This window comes from Microcebus murinus, chromosome 11 (assembly GCF_040939455.1).
Source record: "Microcebus murinus isolate Inina chromosome 11, M.murinus_Inina_mat1.0, whole genome shotgun sequence".
NCBI lineage: Eukaryota > Metazoa > Chordata > Mammalia > Primates > Cheirogaleidae > Microcebus > Microcebus murinus.
The window spans coordinates 3,567,329-3,588,640 of NC_134114.1; the positions used below are offsets into that span (position 1 = coordinate 3,567,329).

At 42.9% G+C, this 21,312-nt stretch overlaps 1 protein-coding gene across 1 annotated transcript in view; it reads left to right on the forward strand.

The window, feature by feature from the left end:
- The window catches only part of ADAMTS16 (ADAM metallopeptidase with thrombospondin type 1 motif 16), a 133,487-nt gene that overhangs the window by 89,719 nt on the left and 22,456 nt on the right, over positions 1–21,312 (forward strand). Inside the window, exon 16 of the mRNA XM_020290223.2 lies at positions 11,864–11,990. Coding sequence (XP_020145812.2) covers positions 11,864–11,990 — 127 coding nt within the window. The remainder of the gene's footprint in view (positions 1–11,863; positions 11,991–21,312) is intronic.

The window sequence follows — 21,312 nt, forward strand, 5'->3', positions numbered from 1 at the left end:
GGCCACCCCTTTTTCTAACATCCTAATTAGATATTTGGGTCACATGTTTCCATTCTTATTTATGAATATAAATATTTAAAATCATGAATTGTCCTCTGAATATTGCTTTAGAAAATCTCATAAATTGTTTTATAGCATTTTTGTCATTATTTTCTCAAGTAAGTAAATATTATTTTGAATCTTCTAACCACCTTTCTCTATTTCCATTAGTTGCTAAAACTTTCAAGTGAACATCTTACATTCCCACTTTATCCCCTAATCATATGCTTTCTTCTTTATCTGCTTCTGGTCTGTCAGTGTTCTCCACAAAAGATTGTGCCATCCCTTGTAGGAGGCATTTGGAAACTTGGGGAGGTATTTTAGTTGTCATGATGATTGAGGGTAGAATGCTACTGACATTTAGTGGATAGTATCCAGGAATTATAAAAGTCATTCAATATGTGCAACTGTGCTACACTGCAAAGAATATTGCTAAAATGCCAATAGTGTCCCATTAAGAAAAATGAAAGGACTCCAAGTCACAGCTGAAAAATAACTAGCAGAATCAAACCTTGCACACACATTGGACAAATCCAATGCTTTTTGGGGGTTATATATATATATATATATATATATATATATATATATATATATATATATATAGTTTTTGCTACCACATGAATTACTAGATTTGGGTTTCCCCCTTATCCAATTAACAGGTAAAAGTTCCAGAACTTGAGCTGGGAATTGTACCCATAAGGTCTGATTTCACCCATTCCCTCTCTCCCCCTCCCACCTGCATGATTTCCTTTGAGTTTTACTTCCATCTGTGCACATATGTGCAGATAGGTTACTTACAATTTAATAGTGCATACATGTGGTGTTTGTTTTTCCATTCTTCTGATACTACCCTAGGAGAATGGTCTCCAGATCCATCCATATTGTTGCAAAAGGTAATAATTCATTTTTTATGGTTGAGTAGTACTCCACGGTATACATATACCACATTTTATTGATCCACTCATGAACTGATGGGCACTTGAGTTGATTCCACATCTTTGTGATTGTGAGTTGTGCTGCTATAAAACATTCTAGTGCAAGTGTCTTTTTTTTATTTATTTATTTTATTTCAGCATATTATGGCGGTACAGATTTTAAGGTTTCAATAAATGCCCATTTCCCCCCCCTCCCCCCACAAGTCTGAGTCTCCAGCATGACCATCCCCCAGATGGTGCACATCTCACTCATTATATATGTATATACCCACCCCCCTCCCCCCTGCCCAATACCCTATTACTGCAGTACCTATGTGACCACATAGGTGCTGTTCAGTTAATACCAATTTCCTGGTGAGTATATGTGGTGCTTGTTTTTCCATTCTTGAGAAACTTCACTTAGTAGTATGGGTTCCAGCTCTAACCAGGAAAATATAAGATGTGCTATATCACCATTGTTTCTTAGAGCTGAATAGTACTCCATGGTATACATATACCACATTTTATTAATCCATTCTTGGATTGATGGGTACTTGGGCTGTTTCCACAGCCTTGCAATTATGAATTGTGCTGCTATAAACATTCGAGTGCAGGTGTCTTTTTTGTAGAGTGTCACTGGATCTTTTGGGTAGATGCCCAGCAATGGGATTGCTGGATCAAATGGTAGATTCTCTTGTATCGCTTTAAGGTATCTCCATATTGCTTTCCACAGAGGTTGAACTAATTTGCAGTCCCATAAGCAGTGTAGGAGTATAGAATTTTTTTATTTCCATCTTGATTTCTTCATTTATGAAGTAATCATTTAGTAAGAGGTTGTTTAATTTCCACATTTTTGTGTAAAAATGTGTGTTTCTGTTAGGGTTGATTTCTACTTTTATTCCACTGTGATCTGAGAAGGTACATGGTATGATTTCTATTTTTTTAAATTTCTTGAGATTTACTTTGTGTCCTAGGATATGGTCAATCTTAGAGAATGTCCCGTGAGCTGATGAGAAGAACGTATATTCAGTGGATTGTGGGTAGAATGTCCTGTAGATGTCAGTCAGACCCAGTTGTTCCAAGGTTTTGTTTAGGTCCATTATTTCTTTGTTAATTTTCTGTTTGGAGGATCTGTCTCGTGCCGTCAGTGGGGTGTTGAAATCTCCGGTGATTATGGAGTTGCTATTAATCCATTTGCTTAGATCCAGTAAGGTTTGCTTTATGAAACTGGGTGCACCTAAGTTGGGTGCATATATATTTAAAATTGTTATCTCTTCTTGTTGAAGTGTGCCCTTCACCATTATATAATGACCCTCTTTGTCTTTCACTACTTTTGTTGCTTTAAAAACTAAATCGTCTGAAATTAGAACTGCCACGCCAGCCTTCTTTTGGCTTCCACTTGCCTGGAATACTGATCTCCACCCTTTTACTTTTAGTCTATATGCATCCTTGCAGGTTAGATGTGTTTTCTGAGACAGCATATACTTGGCCTGTATTTTCTTATCCATTCAGCCAGCCTATGTCTCTTGAGTGGAGAGTTTAAGCCATTCACATTTATTGAGAGAACTGATAGGTAAGGTAGATTACTGTTCATTCTGTTGGGTTGGATGTTGTTGCTTTGATTTCTCTCTTGATCCATTGTATTATCTGGCCTTTAATCTTTCGGTTTTGGTTGTTTTTATATTCGTGAGTTTTTATTATGGGGTTCTGTGCATAACACTGTTTTGAGTACTTCTTGTAGGGCTGGTCTTGTCTTGGTGAATTCTCTGAGACTTTGCTTGTCTGAGAATGTCTTAATTTCTCCTTCATATATGAAGCTTAGTTTTGCAGGGAATAAGATTCTAGGGTGGGCATTGTTTTGTTTCAGAAGAGTGATAATGGGGCCCCAGTCTCTCCTTGCTTGTAAAGTCTCATTAGAGAAGTCTGGTGTTATTCGAATTGGCTTTCCCTTGTATGTCACTTGCTTCTTTTGTCTTACAGCTCTTAGAAGGGCCTCTTTAGTTGATATTTTGGTCAGTCTGATGACTGCATGTCGTGACATCTTCCTCTTTGCATTGAATCTCCCAGGGGTCCTCTGAGCTTCTTGAACTTGTATATCGAGATTTTGAGCAAGGCCTGGGAAATTTTCCTCTATTATATCTTCAAATAGCTTGTCCAACCCTTGGCTGTTGTCCTCTTCCCCTTCTGGTAACCCTATGACCCTCACATTAGGTTTCTTCACATAATCCCACATCTCTTGTAGGCTTTGCTCTTTTCTCTTGTTTCTCTGCTCTATCTCTGTGATGGTTTTATTTAGTTGGAGGGTGTTATCTTCAATCTCTGAGATTCTTTCTTCTGTTTGATCTACCCTATTCTTGAGACTTTCCACTGTATTTTGTAGTTTCCTGAATTGATTCTTCATTTCCAGGAGTTCGGTTAAACTTTTCTTCATTGTGTCTATTTCTTTTTCCAGGTCCTGGAGGCTTTTTGTGGTTTCTTTGTGTTGGTTATTGAGTTGTTGTTGCAGCTCGGTGAGTGTTCTTATGATCCACAGACAAAATTCCTCTTCTGTCATTTTGGTTGCCTGATTTTGGTTGGTGCCCGTTTCTAGGGGGCTGGGGCTCCTCTTTGGGGGAGAGTTTTCCGTTTGGTTCTTCATATTTCCTAAGTTCCTTCGCTGATTTCTTCCCATATCGATCAGTTGTTGTTTCTTTCCTTTAGGTTTTTGTTTGTGTATTCACACACCTTGTTTAGTTTCTGAGGCGTTAGGTGGTGTCTGTGGGTGAGATTCGACCACTCCCTGTATAATGAGTCAGTGGGTGCCGTGAAAAGGCTGTGCAGGATGCCGTCCCTGTCAGTAGGTGGCGCTTGCTTGGGGAAACAGGCTATGCTGTTGATTTTGTGTCCTGTTATCAGCTCTTGTTCTGGGCGGAGCTGGGTTGGGTAAGCCTGCCCTCAGGCACCACCAATGTCGTTAGCAGGGGTCAAAGTTCTGTTCTCTGCTTCCAGGGAAAGCTGTCAGGGCGGGGCTGGAATGGTCCCGCTCAGCCAGAAAGTCTGCTTGTGGGGGTGGGGCTGTCTGAGACCCGCAGTCTTGAGCGGGCCTCGCTTCTTTCCACCCTCCCCAACTCCGCAGCTACTCCTGGGCCTCTGCCAGCAGGCCAGACCACAAGCCACCAGGCCTCCCCAGACTGTGATGCCGGTGGGGAGGTTCCCTGCGCAGGAACGCCACCTGGGCTGGGCGCACGGCCTCCCTTTGAGGGGAGGGTTGCCCTCTAGGACACTGATCTGCCCCTGGAGGCACACACACCTCAGCAGGCTGTTCACAAATATCTCTTCTGTGCCCCAGCAATGCTAGACCTCGGTGCACGGGATCTGGTCTGCAGGTCCGACCTCTCGGTCCCAGAGTTCAAACTGTATCCCCACCAGGGAGAGGAGTTCTGGTCCCAATTCACCCACAGGGAGCAGAGCCCAAGCTGTGTCTGTGTCTCTCAGCCTCTGAGTCGGCACCGTTCTCCTGTGAACACCGTGCCAGCAGCACCTGGGAGGCCTGGCGGGTAGGGAGCTCACATTCTGAGTTCCCCTTAGTCAGCTGTAGGGTCCCAAAAGGGAAGGTCCCGTTCCCTGGAGGTGCCTCTGGCTGGTGGCTGTATTGTCTCTCTGGGCAGCCGTAGGTAGGGTTGGCGGAGGGGAAGAGGAGGCAATATGGCACCTGCCTCGCGGCTCGGGTCTGTGCACATGGAGGTGCCCCGAGGGATTTGGGAGTCTGGTGCGGCGTCCACTACAGGCTCACCGCTAGCTGGCAGCGGCCGTCTCTGGGCTGGTGTCCGCAGGTCTCTCCACCCGCTGGGGAGCCCACCAGCAGTCCCAAATGCAGGGAGGGGAAAGGTGATTTATCCACCTACCCTTCCCGCTGGTCTCCGGGCTGCTCTGGCGGTCTCAGCTTCCAGTTCTCCTCCATAGCCTCCTCCCATGGAGTCTCCCGGGGTCTCAAGTAACCCTCCTTCCGGCCCTCGTCTGCTGTATGCTCGCCTTCTTGCTTCTTTTTTCTAATTTCTGCTAGAATCTGTCTTTTCTGCAGAGACACTCTTTCTGGCGGTGTTTCTCGTCCGCCATCTTGATCCTCCTCCGCAAATGTCTTTTTGATAAAATGAATTTTTTTCCTTAGGGTAAATCCCCAGTATGAGATTGCTGGATCATATGGTAGTTCTACTTTTAGTTCTTTGGGGGATCTCTATACTATTTTCCATAAAGGTTGCACTAGTTTGCAAACCCACCAACAGTGTATAAGTGTTCCTTTCTCTCTGCATCCATGCCAGCATCTATTGTTTTGGGACTTTTTGATAAAAGACATTCTCACTGGGGTTAGGTGACATCTCATTGTGGTTTTGATTTGCATTTCTCTGATGATTTGAGATGCTGAGCATTTTTCATATGTTTATTGACTATTAGTCTATCTTCTTTTGAAAAGCTTCTATTCGTGTCTTTTGCCCACTTTTAAATGGGGTTGTTTGATTTTTTTCTTGCTGGTTTGCTATGCATGTAAACCCAAAAATGTTGAGGAAATGGATAAATTCCTGGAAACACACGACCTCCCAAAGCTCAATCAGAAAGATAGAACTCCCCAACAGATCAATTGTGTCCGAAATTGAAGCAGCAATAAAAAAAAAAAAATCTTCCAACAAAAAAAAATCCAAGACCAAATGGTTTCACAGCTGAATTCTACCAGATCTACAAAGAAGAATTGATACCTATACTGCAGGAGTTATTTCATAATATCAAGAAGGAAGGAATTCTCTCCTGCTCATTCTACAAAGCCTATCATCTTGTAACTGGAACCAGGAAAGGACACAACAAAAAAAGAAAAATATAGACCAATATCACTTATGAGTATAGATCCAGAAATCTTCAATAAAATTCTAGCAGATCAAATTCAGCAACACATCAAAAAAATAATCCACTATGATGAGGTGGGCTTTTTCCCAGGGATGCAAGGATGGTTCAATATACATAAATCCATAAATGTGATTCACCTTATAAACAGAAGCAAAAACAAAGATCATATGGTCACCTCAATAGATGCATAAAAAGCATTGGATTTGATTCCACACATTTTTATGATAAAAACTCTTAACAAAATAGGCATCGATGGAAGATATCTCAAAATTATAAAGCCATATACAACAATCCCACAACTAACATTATACTGAATGGGAAAAAGTTGAATGCATTCTCACTCAAAACTGGAACAAGACAAGGATATCCACTGTCACCACTTCTATTCAACATAATGCTGGAAGTTCTAGCCAGAGCAATCAGGCAAGAGAAGGAAATCAAGGGTATCCAAATGGGGAAAGAAAAGGTCAAACTATCACTCTTTTGTGACAATATGATCTTATATCTAGAAAACCCCAAAGATTCCACCAAGAGACTGCTGGAATTGATAAGTAAATTCAGCAAAGTCTCAGGTTACAAAATCGATGTACTCAAATCAGTAGCATTCCTATATACCAACAACAGTCAAGCTGAGAGTCAAATAAATGACTCAATAACTTTCACAATAGTTACAAAGAAAATAAAATACCTAGGAATATATTTAACCAAGGAGGTGAAAGATCTCTACAAAGAGATCTACAAATCACTGAGGAAGGAAATTGCAGAATATATAAACAAATGAAAAAACACATTATGCTCATGGATCAGCAGAATCAACATTGTTAAAATGTCCATACTACCCAAGGTGATTTACAGATTCAATGCAATCCCCATCAAAATACCAATGCCATTATTTTTTTGAGACAGAGTCTCACTTTGTTGCCCAAACTAGAGTGAGTGCTGTGGCATCAGCCTAGCTCACAGTAACCTCAATCTCCTGGGCTCAAGCGATCCTACTGCCTCGGCCTCCCAAGTACCTGGGACTACAGGCATGCGCCATCATACTCGGCTTATTTTTTGTATATATATTTTTAGTTGGTCAACTAATTTCTTTCTATTTTTTAGTATAGACGGGGTCTCACTCAGGCTGGTTTCAAACTCCTGACCTCAAGCAATCCACCCGCCTCGGTTTCCCAGAGTGCTAGGATTACAGGTGTGAGCCACCACACTCTGCCCCATTTTTTTGCAGATCTAGAAAAAATAATTCTGTGCTTCATTTGGAATCAGAAAAGAGCTCTAATATCCAAAGCAACCTTAAAGTAAAAGGAACAAATATAGAGGCATAACTTTACCAGACTTTAAACTATACCTAAAGTCTGTAATAACCAAAACAGCATGGTATTGGCACAAAATAGAGACATAGACTAGTGTAACAGAACAGAGAACCCAGATATAAAACCATACACATATTGTCATCTGATCTTTGACAAAATAGACAGCAAAATACACTGGGGAAAAGAATCCCTATTCAATAAATGGTGCTGGGAAAATTGGATAGCATGTAGAAGATTGAAACAGTATCCATCTCTCTCACCACTCACTAAAATTAAGTCAAGATGGATAACAGAGTTAAATCTAAGACATGAAACCATAAGAATTCTAGAAGAAAATGTTGGAAAAACTCTTCTAGATATTGGCCTAGGCAAAGAATTTATGAAGACCTGAAGGGCAATCACAGTAACAACAAAAATAAATAAATAAATGGGACATGATTAAATTAAAAATCTTCTACACCACTAACAAAACAATCAACAGAACAAATAGACAACCTACAGGATGGGAGAAAATGTTTGCATGCAATACATCAGATAAAGGGTTAAGAACCAGAACCAGTAGAGGTCTGTAGAGACCTTCTATTATAATTAGAGTCATCATGTAATTTGTTACCCAAACTGAGATGCTATGAGAGAAAACAATGTTGTTATTATCATTTTTCCAGAACAAATGAGCATAACCTGAGCTAGCCTGGTATGAACTGTTTTTACTCATAGCAGTTGTGACACCAAACTTGTGGGATTTTTCTGCATTGACAACTTTTCTCCAACTCTCCAGCCACCAGCTGGGTGTCCTACAATTCAGTTCAAATCTGATACTAACTACCTGAAGTTAGTGCCAGAATCCAGGGTTTCAGGGCTCAGCCTCCCAAGACTGCCCTCACTTCAGATGCCAGGAGTGAGTCTTGGGTCCCCAGGGTACCATATTTCTGTCCAACTTGACTACAAAGGCAGGGGGGGTCCTGTAGCCCTCCTCTTTCATGTTTGGTAACTTGCTGCAGTGGCTCATAGGACTCAAGAAGCCACTTTGTTTATGATTACAGGTTTATTTAAAAGGATGCAAATGAACAGCCAGATGAAGATGTACATAGGTCTTGAGATCCCAAAGCATCCCAAGCACAGGAGCCTTCTTGGCACATGGACGTGTTCACCAACTGGGAAGCTCTATGAACCCCATCATTTAGAAGGTTTTGTAGAGGTTTAATTACACAGGCATGATTGATTAAATCCTTGGCCATTGATGATTGGCTCAATCTCAAGCTTGTCTCCCCTTTTCCCTCTTGGGATGTTGGTGATGGAAGCAGAGTGATGGGAGCTGAAAGTTCTAACTCACTAATCATACCCCAGTCTTTCCAGCAATCGGCCCATACTGAAGCTATCCCGGGGCTCCCAGTCACCTCCTTAGCAAATGAAGATAGTCCTAATACTCCAGAAATTCCAGGGGCTCAGGAGCTGTGTGTACTAAACACACCTGAGTAAACTGCCTAGAGCAGTGCTTCTCAAAGCATAGTCTCTGGTCCAGCAGCATCAGCTGCACCTGAGCATTTGTTAGAAATGCAAATTCTGACCCCACCACAGACTTGCTGCTGCAGAAACTGCAGGTGGAGCTTGGCACTCTGTTTTAAGGAACAAGCCTTTCCAGGGGGTGCTGATACATACTCAATTTTGAGAACCGCTGACCCAAGAAATTCAGAGAAGAGGGTATTTGGGTCTGGTTTAAAGGGATGAGAAGAAACCTGCTGGAGAAGCCCCAGGGCATGCCAGTGGAGGACAGCATCCCAGGACAGGAGGACAGCGAATACATGGGCCAGGGAGTTAGAAGATAGAAGAAGGGCGGATTCACAGCATCATTCAGCTGGGAGGGCAAGGCTCAGAAGTCAAGAGTTAAAAAAACAAGTTAAAAAAACTTTTAACCTGGGAGTGGCAGGAATTTGCACATGAATCCTTTGAAAAAGGATATTCATTTATGGGAGGATGGAAGTAGGTCCATTATAGAAGAGAGTGCTGCTTTTTCCTCCCATGGGCAACCATTGCAAGCCCTTGACATAAAGCCCGTGTGTATGCTGTGCATGGTGTGGCAGTTCACTGTGAAGTCCACCCTGCATCCAGCCAGGCTGCATGCAGGTCCTCTGTCGGCGTCCCCGAGCAGGACCCCAGGACCACTCAGGCTTCGTGCCTGTCAGTTTGCGGACTGAGCACCTGAGCCATGTTTCTCTGTCCACCTCGTTTGCACCCGCCTTGCTGGCCGCCCCCTCCCAAAGGCCGAGTGGGGCAGCCTTCCCCCCTCCATCACACCTGCCCAGTGGGAACTTGGGCTCACAAAGGACACTCACCAGATCCACCTTTAATGTTGCTAAATCTTTCTATTAGAACAAGTGTTAGGCTACAGACTTACCAGAGCACTGGAAATACTCCTGTTCATCACCTTTCTTTTGCCTCAGGGGATTGAGGTTCATCTTCAATAGATGCCAACTTGACCTTCTTACTTTTAGTCTTTAGTGGCGATATGTGTGACCTAATCTTGTTCTATTTTTTTTTTTTTTTTTTTGAGACAGAGTCTCACTTTTGTTGCCCAGGCTAGAGTGAGTGCCGTGGCGTCAGCCTAGCTCACAGCAACCTCAAACTCCTGGGCTCAAGCGATCCTCCTGCCTCAGCCTCCCGAGTAGCTGGGACTACAGGCATGCGCCACCATGCCCGGCTAATTTTTTGTATATATACTTTTAGTTGGTCAATTAATTTCTTTCTATTTTTAGTAGAGACGGGGTCTCGCTCAGGCTGGTTTCGAACTCCCGACCTCGAGCAATCCACCCGCCTCGGCCTCCCAGAGTGCTAGGATTACAGGCATGAGCCACCGCGCCCGGCCCCTAATCTTGTTCTTGCATAGAAATATTCTTCATTGTGTTTCATATGTTTAAGTAAATTTTCTTACATTTCTACAGAGTAGTTATCAAAGTCATATTTTAAATAAACCGTTCCTGATCAGACATCATTAAAATAGAGAAGAAATAATTGCAAAATTCACATTAAGGGAACACCAAATGGAAACCACTTACCTTGGCTAAGTACATGATTGTGTCAAGTTAGCAGAGTGGTGAAGTGTTTTACAAAACTTCAGGGTCCTATGTAATCTCCTCTTCTCCTTTATCAATACTGCAAGGGCTGAACCCCAGGAAGTGGGTGGACTGAGGCTCAGACCCACAAGCATGTGCTGCGATTCCCTGCTTTGGGACTAAGGAGTGCTGTCCTCATCTTGACTCGTAAGAAAACTGATTCTCTAAAAAACGTAACTTTCCCTCCTGAATGGCCTTATTCCTTTTGACAGAGCAGGCCAACATGTCAAACTTGTTTCCAGTGTGTATTTAAAGAAAAGACTTGCTTTTCTTTAAGTGATGAAGGGTTTGATTCCTATGGAACTCGTGTTAGAGATTTCTATGCCTGGTGCCTACAGCCTGATGCTTTGCTTCTCTGAAACCATCTCTCTGGCTTATCCCCTTATGAGTCGACCCTGTTGATCCGTGGGATGACGGGAATCCAGCTGGATGGGCACATTGAGGAAGCCAGTCTGAGCCAGCACAAGGCTTGGGCTGCAGTGGAATGAGGACAAATGTTCCACACAAACAGCACAACTCCCTCATCAGAGTTTCCAAGTGCAGTGATAAAGTTGTATTTAGATCTGAATATATTTTAATTGTGTTCATTTTAAATCAATACTCATTTCATTCTTTTTCTTTATTTTTTTCTCACTATGGAATGAACTCTTTCATATCGTTCTTCAAAATGTGTATCTAGTTAGAGTTCCTTTTTATTGTGGCAAAATATACATAGCGTAAATATTACCATGTTAACCATTTTTGAATGTACAGTTCAGTGGCGTTAAGTACATTCACAGTGTTGTGCAGCCATAACTGCGGTCCATCTTCTCAAGCTGAAACTCTCTGTCCATTGAAACCAACTCCCCACTCCCCCTCGCCCAGCCGCTGGCAACCACCATACCACTGTACTTTCTGTCTCTGTGAATTTGATTATTCCTGGTACCTCACGTAAGTAATAGTTCCTTTGGGGTGACTTTAATTAATTGAAGTATTAAGCAAGTTTAAGATGTTCACAAAGCCTTAGATGGAACTCAGGCTATGGAACTCCTTCCATAGCCTGAGATGAAAGCAGTTTTCTTTCCCACTGACTTCACTCCACACAACACCCAGGTCGTGACTGTGAAAAGTTCACCTTTGAGATCATGGCCGTGGCAGTATCCATCTCTAAATTCTCTGGTGATAAACTGCTTGTCATTTTATGGTTTGTTTTCTTGCTGATTGGTTATAATGTTTCCTGGTGTTATCTCCCAAGTGGAAGCATGGAACAGGCATATTTAATATTGGTGTTTCTTTTGAAAAATGATTGGTGCTGCTAGCAATGGAAACAGTAGAAAAGAATTGATACAGTTCATCAAATATGTGATGACATCAATTGCAAGACATGATTTTAAAGATGTTACGATGTAGGGGTAAAATACATGTGTCTTAGAATTGATGAAATTTATTAATTACAAATCATGAAGACAGGTCAGAAAATTGGAATGTCAGTAGTTGATCAGTTGGTCATTACCACAAAGACATACAGATACTGTTAAGATTTTTAAAGAAGAGATTTCATTAGTGCTTCAGCTGCCTTTTACCATCAAACATGTCTATGGGTCTTCATTCTACATTTCACCCTTTCCCACAGGGCACATGACCACCAGAGAGGGCTGCTACAGAGACCTGAAATTTCAAGTAAATACATCCTTCTGCAATCCCAAGACCCGCCCTGTCACGGGGCTGGTGTCTTGCAAAGTGGCTGCCTGTCCTCCCAGGTAAGAAGTGCTGTTGTTCCTCTAACTGTGTCCCAGTTTGAGACACTCAGTGAGTGGGTGGGGCTCTGAGTCTACAGGATGAGAAGTGCTGACACAGCCACGTAATTCATCACAGCAAAGATGCAAAGGGACAAGAGCTTCCCGGACAAGGGACCTACGCAGTATGTTTGGTCGGAAAGGTCTGGAAGTCCTGGCATTCTGTTTGTTTTATTTGTACTTTAATCAGTTGCAGGCTGGCGGGAGTGATAACTTACTGTGATGACATTGACAGTCTCTCTGAGCCAAAGTGGATGAGGTGGAGGCCACTTAGCAGCTCTGTGGAGGGGCTGAAGGGATTCAGGAGAGTTGGGGAAGAGAAAAATTACAGAAAGCAAGGTGGCTCCTTGTGGTTCTTGTGAAACCCCACTGGGTTTGCCAGCCGGTGCTTATAGGACTTAGGCCCTCACGTTTGCATGGGACCAGGAGACAGGCGCTGTCGTCAGGTATGGGCTGCCGTGACAGGAGATTCTGTCCCAAGCCTCGAGCTTCCTCAGGCAGGCGCTACAAGGGGGCTTGGTTCACGACCATGAGCTTCTGGAAACCACGGTAGTGTTTGTTCTAGACTTTGCAGGCCAGGGTCAAGGCCTGGTGGGGGCGAGGGGAGCCTGGCTCTGCTCTGGTCGAGGAGAGAGTCTTCCTCAGCTGTTGTACCAGCTTGTCCCCCGCCTGGACAGCCAGGTCTGCACCTGTGCCCCAGGTGACGTCGACATCACCGTGACTTTCACTCACAGATCTCCAAGGAACCTCATTGCCTTGCGGGTGGGAGGGTCGCTCCACGTGCGAGTTCCTCTTTTCACACTCAGTGTCAGCCACGTTTGCTAAGGGAGGATCCTCTCTGGGACCTCAGGGCACTGGGCTACCTGTGCGAGAAAGTGGAGAAACTACTCACTTCGACCGAAAGAAATGTGTGTCTGTCTGTGTCTGTGTTTGTGTGAGAGAGCGAGACTTTTGCATGTAGGAGAAACTGGGCTTACTAGTCATGTGGAAGTACATCCATCAGAATGTCGAAGCTCAGAGTAGTGGGAGATCCTGAGTGCTGGAGTGGCATTTCTCAAGCTCGTCATGTTACAGGTCAGGCATAACCTTGCCGTCCAGTCTGCCCAGGTGTGCTCAGCAGATGCTGGAGAAAACCCCCAGCCCAGGCTGAGGTACCCATGCCCGGGCTTCCACCTGTGTGATTTTAAGCATCACGTAATTCAGAAATGGACTGATAGTTGGGACACCCCTAAATAGGCCTCTTGAATCTGGAGACCCCCAATACCCAGACCCAGAAAGCAGGAGAGGCCAGTGGCCTGAGGGAGCAGAGAGCAGCAGACGCAGCGGGTGGGAGAAGTGTGCGCTTTCCACAGGATGGCCTCCGCCCGCGGGCGGGAGAGCCGGCAGCTCTTCAGCTCCTTCCCAAAGAGAGGGAAAGAGTTCATTTAAATCCTGATTTCCCATTTTTGCAGTTAGTTGGTTGGTTGGTTGGTGGGTGGGTTGGTTGTTTTTTCTTCCTCCCCAACTCGAGGCTGCCTCACAGACACAGCCATCCAGAGGCTCCCGTGACAGGAGCCCAGGATGTTGAGAAACGCCCTGGCGGGATGGGATTGCCCCTCCTGCAGCTTCCTCCTCCTGACGTCACCCAGACTTCTGCGTTTCACTCAGACTTAGTGAAATGTGCTCGACAGGAGGTGCATAGGTCAGTCCCTGTGTTCACTGGGTGGCACACCGTAGAGATGAAAGTTGGAACTCAGCACGGAAACGTTGTCACCAACACTCTCATACAGCAACGCTTTCGTACTTTCAGCAACAGGGAGGGCGGAGTGGTTTCTTTTTTTACATTTTTCATCTCATGTCAAAAAGAGATACTTTTGAATATGACCCTTGAAAATACTAACCACCTACTCGTGTATAGGTTACCAAGGTAATGAAAAGAAACGTTAGGTGGTAGCTATATATGAAAGGGTTTTGCTCACAAAAATGCCAAAGAAGTGAACATTTTGGTTTATTTAATTATCTAAGTACCTGAGAGCATCAGGAGGTGGCTCCTAGAAGTGAGCCTGCACAGCCCTGCGGGGCTCCAACCCTCGACAGTGTCCTGGTTGAGTGAGTTTTTGACCACTCAGTGCATGAGCCCTGCTCTCTGGGTGACCACCCATGGCAGTTTGCGGTAGACTCTCGCAGGACACATTGATTTGTTGTTGTTACATGTTATATTTTTGTTAGGTAATGAAGTTTCTATTTCCCTTTAATAGATTCTTGTTTATATGACATACTTAGAAAGTCTTTTATACTCTAATATTATGAAGTATTTACTCATATTCTCTTCTAACATTTTGATTACTTTAAATATTTGATTTTAATCAAAATGTGATGTATTCTTTTGTAAAGAATGAAGTGTATGGTTCCACAATTATTCTTCCAATGCCTGGCAGTCTGTTCCAACACCATTTACTGAAAAGCCCATTTTCTCCTCGCTGATCTGGAAGGCCGGCTGCATCGCAGTTTAAACCCATCCATATACGGCACACAAAGGCTTGGCTGTCCTTTTGCATCCTTCCCTGTGTCACCGAGTGATCCTCCTGCGCCAGTCTCACGCTGTTTTCTTCCGCAGCATTTTGGGAAGTTTACTCCCTGGCAGGGAAAGTTCACCTTTCAATGTTTGTCCTTCTTAGAATTACCTGGGCTCTTCCCCAATGTCTTCTCCAGATGAACTTTGTATTCATGTTACCAAGTTAAAAAATAAAAATTAATCTTTTTTGAAATTTTTGATTGATATTACATTGCCTTATTAGATTAATTTAGGCAAAATTGAAATCTTGAAAACTTGGAAGCCACCTATCAGAACCATTTTTTTCTTCATTACTTCATTTGGTCACTGGGTTCTTCAAGAACAGCTCATAGATTTATTTACATGAATGAATATGAGTATTTCTATTTTTTCCTGAATATTTCACAGTTTTTATTAATATTGTGAATGTAATTTTATATTTTATTTAGTTATTATTTTTATAGGATAAAATATTAATTTTGTAACCAAACACTAAAATTTTACATTTTACATTTTTTTCTGTCAATTATATTTTTAATATCATAAGCCAGTAAGGATAATTTTGGCTTTCTTCTCTAGTGTTTATACATCCTGTTCACCCCTGCTGTCTGGAGGGCGTTTTTCAGAAGCATGACTCACCCTGGATGTCCTCACTGCGTACATGCCTGTCTGCTGCCTCATACCAGCTCCGCTTGTGTGATCCTGTCTTCTTTTCTCCTTCTTGGGGTCTCGCTTCGTAGAATTTTTGCTCTTTCACATTTCCTGACAGCATGGTTACGTTTTGTGAAATTATATTTGCAGAAGTCAGGCTTCTTCAGAATATTTTTAAAAATGTTTTTGAATGCTGCATACCCTTTTCACATATGCATTTCTGCGGGGACGGGCTTCTACGCCATTTTCAAATAGGTTCCCTGTGAAGTTTCTTTTTCCCAACTCATTCTGCCCAGGGTATTTCCATACAGGTTATTTATTGACCAAAAATGGAGTGGACCTCCTGGCTGCAGGGCTTGCTTCTCTGTGAACTTTGTCTGGGTGCCTTAAGAAACCAGCGCTGGTGGCTTGTCGTGTGAGCAATGCTTTTGTTTTGGTTCTCTTGATATGTTCACTGTTTCTCAGCCTTTTATTTGATCTGTGGGTAAAAGGAATCTCTGTACTACCTCACTTGGACTGTCTTTCCCAAAATCTCCACCATGACTTTTAAGATAAAAAAGAAAAGTTTCAAAGATGCACTTTCTTTATAAAGCTATGAAAGCATAGTCCACACCCATCCAATAGCTGTGTGGCTGATAGTTACCAAAGACGTTAACTCAGAGTTGGTCTGCCGATGGGAGCCGTATTTCCCTCTGAAGACAAGGCTGCCTTTCTTCTAGGTGAAGGACAGCTGTGAAGGTTTCCCAGGACTGGCAGCTGGCCACACTCTCCCAGTGGCCATCGGGACCCACTTTCAGGAGGTGCCTCCAGTCCACGTCTGATGGCGGGTCTCACAACAGCCCAGGGCACAGGTGCGGGCCAGGCTCTGCCACATGCTCCTATATCTCCTTGGGCACGTGAGGTAGTATTTCTGAACCTCAGCTTCTTCATCTGGAAAAGGGGCACAATAATCATACCTGCCACACAGACCTGTTTTGAGGATTAAAGATTTCATACGGATAAAGCACCTCATTTAATACTCGCTACTGATATTAGTATTATAAGAACTTGATAAACTAGAGGGATTTTGGCCTTGAGTGCATCAGCAGGGATGGTCAGACTGTACATGGTTCAGAGGCTTGGAGTGTATACTGGTTTATTCAGGACAATAAGGCTTTGCACAGCCTGATCTCTGTTGTTTAATGCCTGTTAGACCATAACACACAGTGACTCATGCCTTAGACATCTGCATTCAACCCTCCACTGATCTCAGCATTTCAGACACCTTCACTGCTTCTTTTTCAGGAGAACCTTTTATTTAGTTGAAAGCATCGAATTTCCCAGATTGCTTTCCCATGTCTGTGAATGCTAACACAATTCTCTCACGGCTCCTTGTGCACGTGTAGACCTTACATCATGCAGGCAGTTAAAGAAAGCCATCACAGTACTACCTAGCCTACCCAGACATCATTTCTCTGTTCTGCATATGATACTTGGGAATGAGTTATTATAAATGCTACACTGGTTGGCTGCCTTCCCAATTTGAGTCATTTAAACCAGCTGAACTAGAGAATGAGGTCTCTAAATATGTGCTTTGTCTACCCCAACGCATTGTGGGAATACTGAGCATATGCAAAACCATTAAATATAAAATAGAGTACATTCTGATGTCTATATATAGAAAGTAATGCCAGTGAATCATTGGATTCTTGTTCACACCTGATGGGCACAAATACACACTATCTGGGTCATGGACACACTTATAACTTTGACTCAAACTGTACAAAAGTAATTCATGTAGTCAGAATATTTGTACCCTTATAAATTCTGAAATTAAAAAAAGAATCACTAGAGTCTTTTGCAAAGTAGACTAATAAGTTATACCAATTATAATACAGCTAATAGAGATACTAGTGTAGTACATTCTTCCCCATGTTCCCTTAATATTCTGCCCCAGTGTTTTAAGGACAGTAGATGCATATGACATTTACAACATAATTCATTTGATAAGTTTTGTGATGTAATGACTGAAGCTTTACATTAAGAGTTTGATTCCAAAGAATGAAACAGTAACTATAATTTAATCATTTGGTCAACTAATTAAACTAAATATCTAACTATATTAATTAATTATTTTTTAAAGTTTTTATAATGCTTCAGTATCTACTAATATATAGAAACTAATTTATGGGGAAAAAATTCAACCAATGGGTACCTAAGACTTAGTAAGAAAATAAGAAATAACTAATCTGCAGGTGTCTTGAAGAAGAATGAAGGTGTCTGAAAAGGTAGTTTCACAGGGATGGAAGCCAGGAGGTTACATAAATATTGTTCTACCTACTAGAAGTGTTGGTTTCCTGGATCTGATTAATCTCCTCAAAGTGCCACAGTGAGAAGTCCTTCCTGCAGAGGATGGAATTGTTCCAGCCTTATGAAGAGAGATGACGGCAACATCAAACGTTAGCCATATATTCTTGCCAGGCGCCCTGCCTCACAGCATCTTGGCCAGAAAAAACGTCTGCCGCATGGGGCGCCTTCACACCTGGGCCTCAGCTCAAAAGATAAAACTTACAAATTCATAGAATCATTGTAAAACCTAAATCCTACTGGGTTTTCTTTTTGTGTGTGTGGAAACGACTGTAAGTATTTCTGGTCCTACTGTCGTTTCTGCCCTCTACTGTTGAATTCTTTGCCTGGACCCATCTATGGAGGTCTACACCGTTATACTCCGTCACTCAGTCATCATTTGTTAAAAAGCAAGAAAAAAATTGTTAAAAGCAAGAAAATGAGATTCCCGGTTTGTTCGGTATAAGAAGCTAACCACGGACAAAGGGATACAGAGAGCATGTGGACACAGCGGCGTGGCCAGGATATTCCCACTGTCTCTGTCTGTCTCCTGATGGGAAGGAATTCGACCCATACCTGGGCAGGATATTGATGCCGATTTCATGCAGGGTTTATTAGCTTGCTGGAAGATTTGATCTGTGTAAAATATGGATTCAATCCGCTGCTTTGGTTTCCTTCTTGAAATCCATTGGATTTATGGCAATTCCTGGTGACCCTGTTCCCATAGACATTACATAAAACTTTTGTGGATGGCCCTAACTGGGCAACCCCGCCTGCCCAGGCCCTCTCAGCACCCCCACCGCTGCCCTTCACAAGCCTCGGCAGCGCAGTGGCTGCTGTCCAGGCTCAGATGGTCCAGACACGCTGCACGGGGACACCTGGAAAGCATTCTTAGGAGAAACAGTCGGCTCGGGGCCCGGAGAAGATCATTTCTGAGCATTTATCTCCAAGTGAATATCCAGGAAACCCTAATGCAGAAGTGCCAGCAGGCTTGAAACCGCAGGAGGAGTGAGGCAACATTTTCAAATCCTTGTCATAAAAGGAAGAAGTCACAGTGGGGGCGGTGAGACTCCTGTCTTAGAATGGGAAGCTGACGTTCCTTCTCAAGAAATCGAGGACACAAAGAAAGGAAGCTGGAGATAGCTGTCAGGGAGCCCTCCGGAATCTAAGGAACATTCAGCATCTTGAGAAGTGAATTAAATAGTCTCATGTTGGAAGGTCATTCATTTCAAAAGAAAGAAAAATGAGCCGAAGTCAGTCACGAAGTGTTTAAATTCGTATTGGACATGTAGAGTTTCCCTAGAGCACCACGTAACAGGCTCCCTCGAAAGGCAGGAAGATATTCATATTTCAGACCGTATAGACAATCTGGACCCTCATGATGACTCAGGGAAACCCATTTGGAAAGAGTGGCACCCTGAGTATTTTGACACTGATTCAATTCTGAATCATTAAGGAATTTCCGAAACACTGCTCCTTGTGGATAATTAGCCATAAAGTAGAAATACACAACTTTCCCTCAGAGTAGTGAATTCTGTACTCATCTACGTATGCAGTTGAGATGCAAACAAAATTTACAACCATCCAATCAAAATATGGAAGCTCACAAAATTCCTAAATATATGCATTTTTCTTAGGACATTTTAGAGCTAAGCTGCGTTAAATTACTAACTCAAATCAGATTTCTCTCCATCTGACAAGCCAGCCTCGTACACATCTTACTTACTTGGTAGCTACAAGCAGAGTAGCTAAGAACACAGGCTCACTGGGTTTCCTTCCTGGTCCAGCCACTCCAGCTGTGTGATGTTGACCATTAAGGACTGGAGTGGCTACAGCCAAGGTTCTCAGTGTCTCTGGGCTCCAGTTTCCTCACCTAGAAAATGGGAATTCTAATGGCACCTCCCTCCAGGGTTGTTCAGTGGGTTAATGTGTGTGCACGGGTGAGTTGGCACATGTGTGCTTTAGAAAGGAACCAGAGCTGGTCATGAGAGCCCAGGCTGTGGAGCTGGACTCATTGGGCTCAAATCCCATCTCGTACCGTTTACATAAACTTTCTGCACTTCACTTTTAGGATATAGCAGCATCTACCTAATTGGTTTGTGGGGAGAATTAAACTAGTTACTACATAAAAGGGCAAAAAAAAGCTCAGAGCTCTACCTGGCATTTGGTTTGTCCTATAGAGATGCTAACTTGGCTTGGCTGTTAGTTAATCGGTAACCAGATGCCTTTTTACCTAAAGAAAGGAAAGTGGACGCCATCTCACTTAGTTAATTAATTAGTTAATCCTACATCAGGTGCAGCTGGTTTTCTTGCTCCCTTGCTGCAGTATTTGAATCCATCTGCACAAGCCTCATTTTTTCCTTTTAAGATTTTCAAACATTTTGCTAGGACCTCAAGATTTAATATGTGGGGCTTATTGTTGTTTATTGTTGTTGTTTTATTGTTAATATCTCCCAAAATAGGGTAGTTTTTTCTAATCCTCCAATAATCTTCTACGGCTTTGCTCAAAATAGGTATCAGACTCCAACAGGTTTGTCTTACAAGGTGTCACAGCAGCTGTAAAAATACCAGTCGCTCCCAGATTTCTGCAGGTATGTTCGATCCTATTATTCATAAGCGGAAGTGGTTAAATCAGGGGGTGGCAAACTATGGCCCATGGGCCGATGCAGCCTGGACCTGCCTTTGTAAGCACAGTCTCATCAGAACAGTCAGGCCTGCTCGTTCACATGGCATCACTAACTACTTTCTCACTGCCTCACAGGGGCAAGTCCTGCAGCAGAGACTGCGTGGCCCACCAGTCTGGCGCATTTACTATCTGGGCTTGACCAGGATATTTGCCAACTCTTAGGCTAGATGAAAGCATCTCCCAGCAAAATGTGTGTTGTAATCAAAAGTGTTGTCTCTACTGCATCTTTTTTTCAGGGCAAAATAACAGCATTAGTGCTATGGCAGCAACAGATTTCAAGTTCAGAAAAATCTAAACCTAGTTTCAGTCTACAGTCTTCCTATTATTAGTGTTTGATTATCTTTTAGAGTGATGTAGATGATGTCTTTATTAGTAGATTTATCTTCTTGGCGATTTATGCCTAAATCTCTGAGAATAACCTTCTCAGATAGGAAAATAGCCTATCTTCAGGACAGGAACCTTTCCCAAAGTAAAGAAGCAAGTTAGATTTGGAATCCTCACATCTCTGTGATGCTTAAATCTATGCAAGCTTACATTCATGTAGCTGATTTTTATCTAAGTTGTCTAAGAAAGACATTTCCTAACCAGTAGTTAAAATGTCTGAGCAAAGCTGGTCTCATGGTCACGGCCCACGAACATGGTGGGGAAACGGCCACTTTTCCCTTGGGAATGTTAATAGGGTGTCTTACCCAAAAGCAGGTCAGAGACTCTAACAGTCTCATTTCCATGACTCAGGGGGCTCCAGCGGCTTCTGGAGGGAGTTACTCAAGTAGTGCATTTAATTGCACTTTCTCTTTGAGAGGCTGGATTTGCAAGAGGCACCAGCTGTCATTTCTTTTTCCTTGTAAACCCCCAGGGTGTAGGACCTGACTGTCCTGTTCTTTCCCTCAGTGACTGTTTGCTTTTGTCCTGTGTTAAGGTGAGCTGGGAACACCTGTGCAGAGCTTTTCTGGCATCTCTAATTTATTTTAGTGTAATTGAGATGGCGTCCACTTTCCTTTCTTTAGGTATAAATAAATGCATCTGGATAGCGTTTCTTGGGGGCATTGTTTTCCATATTCTTTCATTCTCCCCACCCTTCAATTTTTAGT